At 34.9% G+C, this 15,124-nt stretch overlaps 1 protein-coding gene and 1 long non-coding RNA gene across 2 annotated transcripts in view; both read right to left on the bottom strand.

The window, feature by feature from the left end:
• The window catches only part of LOC6572799 (protein timeless homolog), a 91,520-nt gene that overhangs the window by 43,916 nt on the left and 32,480 nt on the right, over positions 1 to 15,124 (bottom strand). The window contains exon 11 of the mRNA XM_001998869.4: positions 10,478 to 10,578. Within this exon, the coding sequence (XP_001998905.3) occupies positions 10,478 to 10,578 (101 nt within the window). The remainder of the gene's footprint in view (positions 1 to 10,477; positions 10,579 to 15,124) is intronic.
• On the bottom strand, positions 12,965 to 14,239 carry LOC116803692. Its single transcript, XR_004363732.2, has 3 exons — positions 14,074 to 14,239; positions 13,068 to 13,998; positions 12,965 to 13,003 (listed from the first exon to the last, which is right to left on the bottom strand). It is a non-coding gene; the product is annotated as an uncharacterized LOC116803692 (long non-coding RNA).

The raw sequence follows: 15,124 nt of genomic DNA, 5'->3' as shown, positions 1-15,124 counted from the left end.
CAAATAAAAATGCCCATTTAGTATGTCTGAAATTTCAATTTTGATGTATTTAAATTTTAAAAATATAAATAAAATACCAAACTCATTTAATACAAGTAAGAAAGCTCTAGTCGAGACTACTCGACTACGAGATCCCCTGAACCCTTGGAGTAATAGCTATTTCAATAATTTTTCGCGTCTTTCAGCTTACACAAGAAACACGCACACATACACACACACACGCACGCACACACAGGCATACATACACACACATAATACACACATACACACACACACACATACACAAACAATTACATACATATACACACACAAGCATAAACACGCATGGGCGGCAGTGAGCGATTACTCTGAGAACTTAATTGCTTAATAACTTTTTTGTGGACGTACGATCTTCATGAAACTTTCAGATTATGATTATGACATGGATATGCATATAATTGCTAAAGCACAAGTCTCTAGTTATTGAAATACGCTTTTTACAAAAGTGAGGGTGAGGGGGTGAATTTAAGGGTGGGGGGTAAATTTTAACAAAAACCGAAATTGTATAAATTGCATATAAGCATACATTAAAAATTTGGAGACTCTAGCAATAAAGGTGTAGAAGATATAATTTTATAACTGGTTTTCGATAAGGTTTTTTATCGATAAAAAAAGATCGGGATGAGTTATCGATTTTTAATGATAAACTTGATATGCGCGCTGTAATTACGAACATTTAAAAAAAAATTTGAAGTCTCTAGCTCTTATATCTTCTGAAATCGACGCGTTCATACATACGGACAGACGGACAGACGGACGGACGGACAGACGGACAGACAGACGGACAGGGCCAAATCAACTCAGCTCGTCGCCCTGATCAAGAATATATATACTTTGTGGGGTCTACCACGCCTCCTTCTCCCTGTTACATACATTTCAACAAAACCATTATACCCTGATTTCCCATTGAAAATGGGTTCAGGGTATAAAAAGACAGCGCAGATTTGCATTTAATTTTGCGCATTTTACAAAACCACAACAAATTGATTGCCAAATATTTGATGTAGCCGTAAAAACATATAAATATATAAAACACAATCTATAATACATATACAAATATATATACATATATACAAAAATATATATGTATATGTAAACAGTGAGAAAACATGACAAGAGTTCTAGCTTAGAGCAGTGCAAATACAAAAAAAAAAAAAAAAAAAAAAAAAAAAAAGAATATTAAACAAATAATTCTATTTACACAGTTTCAATATTTATTCAGTTTAGACAAACGCCACGCCCACAACACAACATGGCCACACAACATGGCCAGCCCAGTTCTGTATGCAAAAAAAAAAATCAACATATATGCGTGTGCGTATTTTGTAAATAAGTAGTTGACCGCAGCTAATTATAAACATTATTATTATTATGATTATTATTATTATTGTGTAGTATTAGCTCTTCGAAAATTGAAACGTTTGCCAACACTGGTGCGAGGCGTTCTTAGATCAAATCAAATCAATAACAGTTAATACAATTTAAAAACCCAAAAATAAAAAGCGAAAATTAAGTAAATTATTTCAAGAATTTAAAAACAAAAACAAAATATAAGTATTTAATGTATTATGAAATTAGCTTTAAGTGTGCGAAAATTTGCAGAGAAGTCGAGGCAACAAGAACACTGCATGAGTGCGTGCTTCTCAACACTGGCAATTTTCGAAATGGCCGACAACTGTGAAATGCGAAATAAAAATTGAAAATTATTTAATTTAAAAAAATATATATGAATTTTATTTTATTTAAGGAAAAAGTGTAATGGAATAAATGGATAAAGCTGGGTAGTCAAGCGAAGGTATAGGTTAACAAGTATTGAAAAGCGAATACATTCTTTTGGTTATATTATATTTTTATTACTATTTAACTGGAAGACAACTGTCATGAGCTTATATAACTTAAAGATCTGTAACATCATAACTAGATGATATCTAAGAAATATATTTTTCTCAGCGCAACAGAAAAATCACTCTTAAAAGAAAAAGAAGAATCACTCTTAAAATAAAAGATCTTTTTCCCATTGAAAACAAGGATCTTGTTAAAATGTATGTAACAGGCAGAAGGAGGCACGACAATCCCCATAAGGTATATATACATATATTCTTAATAGGGGCAACGTGCTGAGTCCCTAACCGTCAGTCTCTTCATTCATCCGTCTGTTCATATATAAGAGCTACACACTTGATTTTTCTCCAACTTCTAACTTCGCCCATGACCTACGCTCATTTACTTTAAATTCATTTAAAATGTTTTCTATTTAAAATATTTATATAACATGATCAGTTTGAGATGTCGAAAACTACTTATAGTTTCATAAATTACATGAAACTGCTTAAATGCGCTACTTGAATGTATTTGAAATACGCAAAACGGTTTATTCAAAGTTCTAGCATTCAATTATGTTCAATTGACAGCACAAATTAACATTTTGAGTGGTTCACGGAGAAGCAACAACTGACAAGGAACAAAGATTAGAGCAAATGCACAAGGGCAATAAAAATAAATGTTGAATTAGTGAGGCATGAGACAGTTAGACAAACGAAATGTGCATAAAAGCTAAGCGAAAAGGCCAATAATGGTATAAGCACATATGTGGCCAAATATACATATATATATAGATATGTATATAATCATTGGTTGTCAGGTCAAAAGCAAAACAAGTCGATGAGCAATTTTATTTCAAATCCAATTATTTCGCATCGAACTGCAATCAAATGATTGCGTTCAGCAACAGGAAACACGCAGCGCTGTGTATGTGTTTATGTTATGTGTGTGTGTGTGTGAATTGCTGCGCTCAACAAACGATGCTGTGAAAATTGCCGACAAAATGAAAGTCAATTGGTTTTTTTTTTCTCTGTTCGCCTTCGGCTGGTTCCTTTTGCTGTTGCTCTTGGCTGGGCCACAACACGTCAAGAATATGTGTGTGCGTGTGTGTGTGACTGTGTCTGGTCAGAGCTGTAAGGCATTCAATATTGCAGCATCAACGAACGCGACATTCAATATTATTAAAATTCACATCCATTTACGGCCCGTTGGAGGACAGCAAATGTCAAACAAAATATGCTCAACGGTTGCGCATAAAAAGGTTAATGAGAAAATAACAAACGGAAACAGAGCCGATAAAGAAGAAGGCTAATAAAAATAATATGACACAAGACAAACATAAGAGCTTAGGGGGTTCGAAGTGGACAGAGAAGAAGAGCAAGAATTTGCGTGAAGTAGAGAAATTATTAAGGTATACTGAAAATAAAAATATATATATATGTATATAAATTTTTATTATATTTAATAAAAAATATTTAGCAGAACTGAAAAGGTTAACAATACGAATTTTAAGCTCATTTAAGCCAATTCAATTAGCTTAAAATTGAAAAGAATAAATCTCATTAGGCAACTTTCTCTTTGACTCTTCCACATAAAAAAGGCAAAGGAAATAATTAAAAATCCCCTCTGCTGCTCAGCTTTTGCAGAGTTAAGGAATTGGCCGGTCCCCAGAGAATTAAATGAAATGAACCTCTCTGAAACTTTCGGCAAATGTATAAAAGGCCCTGTAGCCTCTGCAGCCATTGAACTGTTAATTTTAATTTTTATTCAATTTACAGCCAGAGCAATTCAAGGCGAACTATTCAAATGGCTGCACTGCATGGGCTACGCTCACATAAACCCATATATATGTATGAGTGTGTGTGTGTGTGCATGAAAAAAATGTTGTCTAATTGATTACGAAGCTGTGCAGCCAAATGGCGCTCCATTAGCAGCCGCCAAGCGGGTGGAAACAACAAATGGAAAAGCAAAACTCAAGCTTACGTCATTTGCCTCGGTTTTATAGATATATATATACATACCTATATACATATATGTATATATATAAATTTGTATATATATAAATATGCAAACAATTTTTGTGGCTGTTGGAGCGAGCGTGTGTCACACACACACACACTCGCTCCCACTCACACCCACACTCTCAACTGTAAATTGCATTCATATTTAATGCAGCGCTGCTGGCGGCGCGGCCAAAAGCATCGACGCATTACGTATACGCAACGTAGTGCTCCATTGGGACACATTGCTTAATTTCTGTGCAGCCCAAATGCATGAAGGCAGGCAACCGTGTGTGACACAAACACACAAACACACAAACACACACACATACACACAGACAAGCTGACGCACACACACACGCACGTGGAGTGAGAGACACATGCATATATACATAAAAGCAAATGTCAAATGTGAAGAGCACCATTCCACAAGCAACAACAAAAAAATGAGAAAAGCGAATTCGCATTACGTATACGCAAACTTCTGCTTTTTGCTACAAAAAAGTACAACACACACTCTCACACACACACACACACACACTGTTGGGGGCGGTAACGATTTCATTTCATGGTTTTGCACTCGTTATGACTTTTGCCCCCACGCTGCCCCCGGCCCAGCCCCCTCGCTTCGCGCTTTGCTTGCTTTTTATTGTCGCCCAGTTGCGCCGTTGCGTCCCCAAAGTGTGCATCGTTTTATGTTTACTATAGGTAAAATACAGCCACACATTGCCCCCTTGCACCACGCCCACCACCACTCACGCAACTACTTCGACAAATTTTATTTAAACACCGCCCACACGAAACGACATTGGGACACCAAGTTTTGTTTTTCAATTTAAACTTTAAACTTCACATGTTTTTCCATTCTCATTTCGTATATTTGGTTTTTTTTTTTTTTTTTTCGCTTTGCAACATTATTCGAAATGTCATCGCCGCCAGCTGTGGCCAGTTCTCTAGAGAAATGCAGCAAGGTGTTTGCACGTTCTTCTCTTTTTTGTTGCTGTTTTTTTATACCTGTCGAGCAGGTGAGCCTGGTGAATTGTGTTCACAAGTTTTTGTGTGCGCCGCAAAGTTTAAGAAAACAATTTTTGGCCAGATTAAATATTAAATCATGTTTAAATTAGTTTAAACAAATTATGAGATGGAGACAAATAGAGAAAGAAAGAGAGAGAGAATAGAGAGAGAGTGTGTAAATTCATATGCATAATATATCTCCTTATAAAAGAAATTTTAGAAGAGCGGTCCGGCCAGTGCACTCTCACTTATACACTCCCTACTTAGGCAATTTTCCCTTAAGCAATCTCAGCTAAATATCACAGATCATTTTGGAACTTAAATTAAAGCCAAGCGGAGTTGTTTTAGTTTTTTACTCCCCATAGGGAAGATTTATCTCTATACTACCATTGGCTGGTTTTTATACAATATAAAATAGCAGCCTCCACCTAAATTGCATCATATCGTTTATATTTTTTAATGTGTTTACGGCTTGAAATATTTAAATAGATATCAACAGAAAATCCGAAGAAAAAAAATTACGAATTTGTGGAATATACATTTACAAAATATCTGCGAAAATGATTAAGTTCATCGGGATAAAAAGAAGAACAAGCACAAAGCACAATAACAAAAACTTGATTGAAATTTACAGAAACAAATATATATTACAAATAAGAATATATGCATAAAAAAAATTGTTTATATTACATTACAATAAAAATTGAGCAGATAATATATTTCATAACAAACACTTCAGTAATTCGAGTGCTATACGAATGTAACATTATATACTTGACTAAATCTGGCATAAACAAAAAAAATAATAATAATAATAATATCTAAATATTTACTCCAAAATATATGTAATATATTCCCATCTATATAAAACGTTATATATTTATAATCTAGCCTACGCTCCAGCTGAAATGTCATTTTAACTCGCTCAACCTTATGAACTGAATATTCCTTATAAGTTTGATGCCCAGGCAATTAGCGAACCAAATCATTTAAAGGCGCTTGTTGACATAATTAACGCATTGATTGCCAGAGTTTATACACACACACACACACACAAAGACAATGGCACACAGAGACCCTTAAACCGAAGATCATAAACAAATTGTAGCTATTAAAAGCCAAAAGGGAACGACATAAACTGGGTAGCGGCTGAAAGCCAGCTGAGAGGCAAATCAGTGACAAGCCAGCGCCAGTTCGTGTCACCTAATTGAGTAAGTATGCTAGCCGGACTTGCTGAATGGTATCCTTGCCATCCTTTACACACACACACACACACAGACTCGTATATATATATGCAAGCGAGTAAGTGGCTTTAGCTTTAGCTGCGGCTTCCTTACCAACTGTGGCAACAGCAGCAGTTGAAGCTGTGCCAGTTGCAAATGTACTAAGTGTGCGTGTGTGTGTGTGTGTGTGTCTGTGTTCCGAGTGTGTTCCGTGTATATTTTATTTGTTTTTATTGTATTTTATTCGCTTTTTTGCCCAGCAACACGCGCTCTTTTCTGTTGTTCTTGGTGAGTTTTGTTGTTGTTGTTGTTGTTTTTGTTTTTATTTGTGTTCATAACATAAACTTTGTATTTTTATGCGAGACAAACGACAACAGAGCTAAAGGACACCACTGGCTGGGCAGGACAACTGGGCGACCAACTTGTTTGCGCTGCGAAATCTGTTAAGAGCTTGCCTTCACATATAGACGCACATCCACATATACATACACATATATATCTATCTGTATGTATATTCAACACGCTGCTGTCTGTCTTTAACGCTCTGCACTTTTTGCTTTACCACTTGAGTGGATTTTTGTGTTACTTCTATACATATATATATATAGTGTTTTTTTTTTTTTTTTTTTTTTTTTTGGTCTTGGCTGCTGATTTGAGCGAAGTTTGAGCGCGGGCTGAGGGGATTATCATCATTTATTATGCGCGCCACAAATCGAAATCAGGAAAGCAACTTGATTAAGATTTAACTAAGCGTACGGCTCGTCTGGCTTGGACCTTAATAAACATTCATATTCAATTCAATAGAAATTGAAATTGAAATTGAAATGGTAAAGGAAATGGAAATTCAAAATGAAACAATCCAAAACTCACTCACACACACACACTAACACTCACACGACAATGAGCATAAATAATTTTAAATGCCAATTCAATTTTTTATTTGCCTTGTGGTGAGCAAATAAAAAGGGAAGAAAAAATCGCCAAATAGACACGCGCAATAAATTGAAATAATACCAAAAAAAAAAAATTGTTAATTAAACGAAAACCACTCGCCACATGCAACACGCAGCATACACCAGGCACCGTGCACCATGCAGCATGCAGCATGCAGTTTGTGGTCGCTGGTAATTAATAAAATCCCAGACTGAACCGCTCAAAGGACACTTTGGGGAGCTGGCGACGCAACGCCGCCCCAGGCATCGCATTAGCTGCAACATTTAATATTTGTATTATTCAAATACCCTAGAGCATTCCACAAACATTTTATGTTTATTGGCTTTAAATATTTGTCAACTGTCTGCACGAAAAGTAAAGCTGAATGAATCCTCTGCTACTTTTATGCAATATCACGCGCGAAGTTTGAATAGTTTGAGGAAATATTTACTCAATATAAAAAATAATATTATGTATATTTTTTAAATATTGTATATATAAGGATTGAGGCAAAATATATTCTCGATACTTGTGAGTTGAATATTTATAAATCAGTATTTATATTTTTACATACTTATATAATTATATATTTATAGGTTCATATATGTATTTATATTTTTACATATTTATATATTAATATTTTTACATATTTACTTATTTATATATATTTTTATTTCTTATTAATAAATATTGATTTTTTTATACAAAAATTTTAATTTAATAACATTTACTGAATACGCTCCAACTTCTTATGCAAGTGGGCATTCCCCATTCAAACCCACTTCTCTAATAAAAATTTCTGCCTTTTTTTTATGCGCAACACACACCACGCACACACACACTCACACACATGCATGTATATTTGGAATTTTTTTTTTTAGACTGGTTAACTGTCAACCGACCATCAATCTATTGGCTGGCCCCGGGGCGTTAAGCTGGCCAGCAAATCCCCAGCGTGGCGGCTAGAAGGAGGTGCGCTTTACGTCTGGGGCTTAACGAGCTCAAAAGCTTCAAACAATGGCGCAGACACAATAAAGGGTTTGCAACACAATAAAGGGTTTCATCTGGACACCGGGACAAAAGATGGACATGGAGTATATCAGCGCTTCAAGCTACAGACAAACCGATTGAGCGACAGAGAGACAGGAGACAACAGACAGGAGCAAGAACAGCAGCGGCAGCAGCAGCTCAACTAGTCTAAACTACTTCAGTGTAGACGCACTCGCGCCTTTATTAACGTACTCAATATTCAAATAACGCATCGAATTACTGCCAATGGCTTGTAGATATGCAAATGAATAAAAGAAAAGGGAAAAATTATGAAGAGCTCTTCAGAGGAAAATATATTAATTTGCAAGAATCTAAGCTAAATAGCTGGTAACAACATTCAATTATGAGAATCGCTGAGAAGGGCGATGTTTCAGTATAATTTCTACTATCTCATTTCTCATCTGAGGTCGATTATGACAACATAGATTCACATTAAAAGCAGATTTCCTCGGGGCGTGAATATAGCACACAGCTTTTTATAAGCATTTAAGTATATAATATATAAAAATGTAATATTTAAAATAAAAACAACTTTCCAAACTTTTGCGCAAAAACTACAATCATAAATTACACTCAAAAAAAAAAGTTATATGTATTTATATATATGTAAAAGGAATAAAGATAATCTGCAAGGTGCGGCAAAGCTGGAAACTTTGCCGTTGCCAAGGTCTTTTCACTCCGCAATGGCCATTAACCCCTAAAAAGTATTATCTGTGTATGACTAGCTGCTGCATATGTGCTCATATTTTAGCAGGAAAGCAAAAAAAATAAGGAAGAAAAACTAGCAGTAGCAGAAGAAGAAAAGAGGAAAACTGTCAGCCATGGATGTGTTCTAAAACGCTTGTCAGAAACTTTTTCAGTGCACTGCAAGGTGCATCGACAGCGATAAGTCATATAGAATATATATATAGAAATTTAAGGGATACATACATATTTGTATATATGTATATAGAAAGCTGTGAGAGTGGCAGGTGCCAACTTTGAGTTGCAAATAGAATGAAAAAGTTTGATATGTACATATATAATAAATGGAAAATCACTTGAAAATAGAAAAGTCATGTTGGCATATGAATTGCGTAAGCCAAAGCTAAATATTGCCTTGAGCTGAGCTGAAACGGACAATAAATTGCGAATGTTGCCTAGAAAACTTCACATCGAATGAAGCGACAAACGCAAACAACAAATTTTACAGCCCAATGCACTTGGCAGAGCATTTAGTGCGTTCAACAAAAAAAATAAAATAAATAAATAAACAAAAAATAAAAATACGCGAAAAAAAAAACAATTACGCATTTAATATATTTTCATTTGGCAGAGCAGAGACGCTTCTGACTACCGAATTAAGGAGTGAAAGGGAGCAGGAAATTGGGGATAGGGCACAGGAGACTGGCAGCAGGAGCCGCTGTAGGTTGGCCAGTCGTCCTGTGCTGCCATTTTTTACTTTTAATGAAGCGCAAGAATTTCAGCTGGATAATTTGTTAAGCGCAGGACAGCCAAAAGGCAAAAAGCCAAAAGGAGCCAAAGCGCACATAAAATAACTAAGAAATTTGCAATCAAGTCGTAACCAACCTCATAATACTCGTTCACGGTTAAAAATCAGCTGAAATATGGAGAAAGTCGAATGGCAGCTTATAGATCTAAGTGTACGGTCAATAAGAATATGAGAACTTGGTAAAGTCAGCTATGAAACTCTGGTTACTTGACTTGCCACGCCCACACTAGCTGTATGTCTTAGATCAATCTATAAAGAAAGTCTAGAGCAAATCGATGAGCCCAGTTTTTGACTAATTAGCCCCAAGATCAAATCGAACAAAGAGCTAAAATCAGAATATACATAAAGCCAATATACTCTATACACATCAAAGGCGAGTATATATAAAAACTTAGAACAGCAGCAGCCACAGTGCAACAAGGGTACAGACAGGCTGAGAGAGAAGAGACAGAAGGCAGGAGGAAGCACAGAAAGAGACAGCCAAATATCCAGGGAGACAACGAGAGTGAGCGAGAGAGTAAGTCATTGCAGAAACTTTGCGCTATAATTTGGCTTATTTCAAGCCAACAAATTTATAGAGTCCAAATGCAAAATGGAGCGCTACAATAAGCCGAGAGAGAGAGGGAGAGAGATAGATAACAGACATATGCAGCGAGAGAGCAAGACAGAGAGAGAGAGAGGGCGGGAGAGAAAGAGGGGGAGCCTGCAAGATAAATGACACGCAAATGCCAAGTGGCAGATTTTCATTTTTAATTAAAAGCCCAACCAGCATGTCGCTTCATAATGCATTACAATAAAACATAATTAACAAGCTGAAATCGAGCCGAGCTGAACCGGACTTGGTCACGCTCAGTCATCCTCACACACACACACACACTCACACACATACATCTATCTACACTCACCTGTTGTAATGTTGTGCATGAAAATCTCGCGTAGCAGCAACAATTCATCCTCCGGTGCTGCGGTATATGAACCAAAGACATCCTCCTCTGGCCAGACTTCCCTGCAAAATGCAATTTATAATAATAATATAGTAATGGAATAAGGAATTTGACTACATTACAAATGGGTATAGATAAATATTTGAGTATAAATATATATAAATATATAAATGCAAATAATTGTATATATGAATTTTAAGCTTTTAATTTAAGTTACATTAGAGTTTGAAATTTAATTTTGCAGGTAAGCAAGCATTAAAGGATATATGCCTAGAAAAGTATCGCATCAAAAATTTTAAACGGCTTTAAGTATTGAAAACTAGATTTATGTAGCCCAAAGCTAGGAATCGCTTGAAAATACATTATTAAAAATATATGTAAATATATTTTTTAAAATAGACAAAAATTAGTAATATTTATTATATATTGATAAATATAATATAATATATATAATTATAATAACAAAAATATATTAAATATATTATAACAATAAAAAATATATTTAAAAAAAATTTTGTTAAATTTAATTTTAGTATATATATAACTACGCTTATAAAAACACAAAAAAGTTTGTATTTAACTTATAATATATTTTTATATTCTTTTAAACAATTTTTATTTTGTAGGTACATAAAATAAAAATATATGAATAAATCATTTAATATTATTTTTAAATTTATTTTTAAGCACATATAAATGTAAATATTTATATAATTTTGTATACACTTGAGATATATTTGCACGCATATACAAATATATAAGAAATATTAATTACTTTATTAAGTCAAGCTTGCATACAAATACAAAATACCATCAATTAAATCAGATGCTGAATATCAGAAAAAAATTATTAAAACTGCTATGGATAATGATGATGAATATATTAAGTAAATATTCATGTACATATATATGCATGTGTAAATGAATATATACTCAGTGCAAAGAAATTAAGGCAAAAACATAATTTAATCAACTACGTTCCACAATACAAGAGGCAAAAGAGTCTGCTGAAACATAGCTGCTGCATCAATCCAATTAAAAACTCGCTCTAAAAGCACACATGATAAAGTCGACCTTAAGCCATGGCCTATATCCCAGCAGCACCAACAGCAATTACAACAACAATAGCCATTTTTTTTAATGACAATAACCAGCGTGCACATCATGTTGCACGCTGCGTACGCTGGACATGCAACAAGCGGAGCTTTTAGCTTTCACAAAATGAAATTGATGCGCTTAAAATTGCGTTAAAATTTCTCGTGTTGCACACACACAGAGAAAGAGTGAGAGAGAGAGAGAGAGACACATACACACGCACAACAAATAGAAAGCTGGTCCACTGGCAATGGCAGTTGCTTGCATCACATCGTAGCTGCCGCGCCGTGTTGCACTTGGGGCCGCATTTTTGGTGCAGCACACAAATAATCCTTGCGTGTTGCAGTTGCATGTGTGTGTGTGTGTGTGTGTGTGTGTGGGTGTTGGTGTTGTTGCGCGCGTGTCTGCTGCATACACCAGTTGCAGGCTTTGCAACGTTGTCGTTGCTGTTAATTTAATATTTGGAAGCAGCTTAATATCCAACTACGCACGCAGTTAGAAAGCGAGTAGAACAGAGAGAGGGATAGAGTGCGAGGGAGGCAGGGAGAGAGAGAGAGCGAGCGAGAGCGAGAGATTTATCGACTTGCAACATGCTTTGCATCGTTTGCTGCCTCTCCACTCATATCGTTAGCAAGCAGGCAGCGTGGCAGCTGCTGTGGGACCAATTCAGTTGGCTGCCGTTTCGCCGCGTTATGTTCTGCTACTGATAGCGCAACTTATGTTTGCCACCGTCAAGCGCCAATAAATTGAAAGACATGCCACACACACAAACACACAAATGAACTCACATAACCGCACACACACACACAGTTACCGTGCTTGCCAAACACCCTCATAAAAAGTATTTGGTGTACATTTTGCATAATAAATAGTTTTCGGGTTTCGGCCAACTGCTAATTGCCGTTGGCCCTGCATCAGGAGTTCATTGGTAACTTATGCCACACACACACACACACACACATTATATTTATATATATTTAATGCACAACTTTTGCACTTGCATCCTGGCTAATTAGCAACGGAACTGGGCACCAAATATGGTTAATTATACAGTTGAGCTGAATCAAATGTGGGTTATTTGCGGAATATCGGGCCAATGCACTATGGGCAAAAATACCGATAGTGAGGCATTAACTGCAACTTTAAAGATAGAGCCTTGAAATTTTGCACATATGTTGCTAATATTAATACAAAATTTCGGTTTTTTTTTTTTTTAAGTTTGAGCCACGCCCTCCCCTTGTCCCCATACATGTGATTAATTTACCGATGAATATCGAAACGATTGCAAGCAATTTCATAAATATTATATATTTTAAGTTAATAAACACTATAAATAAATTCAAAAATAAGTAAATAAATAATTTACTACATATATATTCGCGATTCGCAAATCTGAAAGCAAAACATAGGATATGATATTATTCGTAGGATTCATTTTCTAATTGTCACATAATACCTGTTAATTAGTTTCTAATAGTCTTCATTTTCTTCTTCCAATTCGATGCCGTCCAGTTCAGAAGAGATTACATTCTGTTCTTCTTCCTCTTCTTCATTCTCAGATTGATCATCTTTGTTATCTAATGATTGTGAAGCATAAACATCGGGTTCTTCGAGAAGGGAGCATATGTTGATATATTGTTGTTTGGACAACCCATTTTCCATTAAAAATGCTAATGCCGCCTCAGCAGTTATAGGTAGTACTGCAATGGATGATTGCTTATTTTCTGCTTCCCACACATTCTCATTGCTCATAGCTTTTTGTAACAGATAAGTTTTTTCGGTTTCTTTTGATTTTTTTTGATGAAATCAAAGCAGCATGTACCAAAAGGGGTGTTGCGTTTTTGCTCTCTTCGGCAAGCTCAGAAGCTAATTTCCTCCTTAATCGGGATCCCGCTTCATTATAGTTTAAGCTCTTCCGACCTCCCATATTATTATTGTTGTCATGACGGTGTATTTTAAACTTAGCACTAGAAGCTAGCCAAAGAGAATGTTTTTGTTTAAATCGATTCATATTTCGATTACATTTTTTCAAATTATATTTCATATACGACGTCAAATTATGGACTTTCTCTTTAATAATGTCAAGTTGCACTTCAGATATATATTCGCTGTTTAAATTTTCCAAAATGTAGTTTCTGACAGCGCTTTCTTGCCTATTGTTGCTGCTCCAAACTTCTAGCAACATTGAATTGCTAATCTCGTATGTATCTGCAACATACGATATTTCGCCAAATGGAGCAAAAAGGAGCAAAAACCCTTTATAGCATTTGATTAAGGAATGTTTACTGAATACCTTGCTACTTAAACATTGAACAACAAACTCTAACATTATAAGTTATCTTCCACGAAACACACAAATATTTTTAAGGTTACGGCTGAAAATACAACTAGCAACACATTGGACGATTACACAATAAATCACAAGTAGCACAAAATCTTTTAATACATTCTGTTAAGCATACCTTTAAGAAGATTTTCCATAGTTAAATTGGTTTGTAAATTTTAATTGCAATAGTTTTTTTACGTCGACAGCTGAGAATAATTTGGCGCACTTTTTGCCATTCACCATGCAACCCTGAATCAGCTGACTTTGACGAAGCTTAAAACATTAGGGGAAGTCCCCAAAATTTTATAAAAATTGTTTTTATGTCTATTGGAATATCCTTAATGAGATAAAAAAAAAAAATTGCGGATTCGAGATAAAAAAAAAATTAGGTTTATGCCGCACTATCGGTATTTTTGCCCATAGTGCAATGTGGGACTGACAATGTGGTTCACACGTATACCAATTGCAATCAATAATGCTTGCTATCATAGCGTAAGGTTATACATATATAGTGCATATAAGAGGATATATAATAATACTACTGATGTGGTTGCTACTTAGAGAAGTCAATAAACCACGCAGAACGTACAGCTGCAACAAAATGGTATATAAGTATGTATATTAATCCACATTGAGGATACAGTGACTACAGTGTATTATAGCTAAAATTTGCAAAACATAAAATATTTTCAGTTTTATCTATAACTTTCTTACTTTTTTATATTTACTTTAGTCATATTTGTGTAACCTGTTCAAATGCTCATGATAACGTATATTTTAAGATAATCACAAGATTTAGTATTAATTCATTCTGGGTTGACTATATTCTTGAGATTTTAAGGATTGAAGTCCCAATGATACTTCCAAATCCTTCTTTATGCACTCTAAACTACAAATGATCTAATTAAGCATACTTATATCATTTTTGTATTTTTTTTGAGTCCATAAATTTTGCAATAAATCATTTCTATATAGCATTGCTTATTTTTTCATTTGTACTTGACTATTAAATGTATTTTGATTCTTTTCGATTTATCACGATTTTTTATTTAGCGGTGTACAAATAGATCGAGACTCGACTGTATCAAAAAATTCTGTGTTGGTCTGGCAATACTTTTGCATATGCTTAGTGACAACGCTATTTAAATTAAATTTAGCTAGAAAATAAATTTGAAAAGATTAAGTAG

Source organism: Drosophila mojavensis, unplaced genomic scaffold (assembly GCF_018153725.1).
Source record: "Drosophila mojavensis isolate 15081-1352.22 unplaced genomic scaffold, ASM1815372v1 contig_16, whole genome shotgun sequence".
In the NCBI taxonomy this organism is placed as follows: Eukaryota; Metazoa; Arthropoda; class Insecta; order Diptera; family Drosophilidae; genus Drosophila; species Drosophila mojavensis.
Note: the sequence above shows the minus strand (reverse complement) of the source record. Positions and strands in the feature narration are given on the sequence as shown.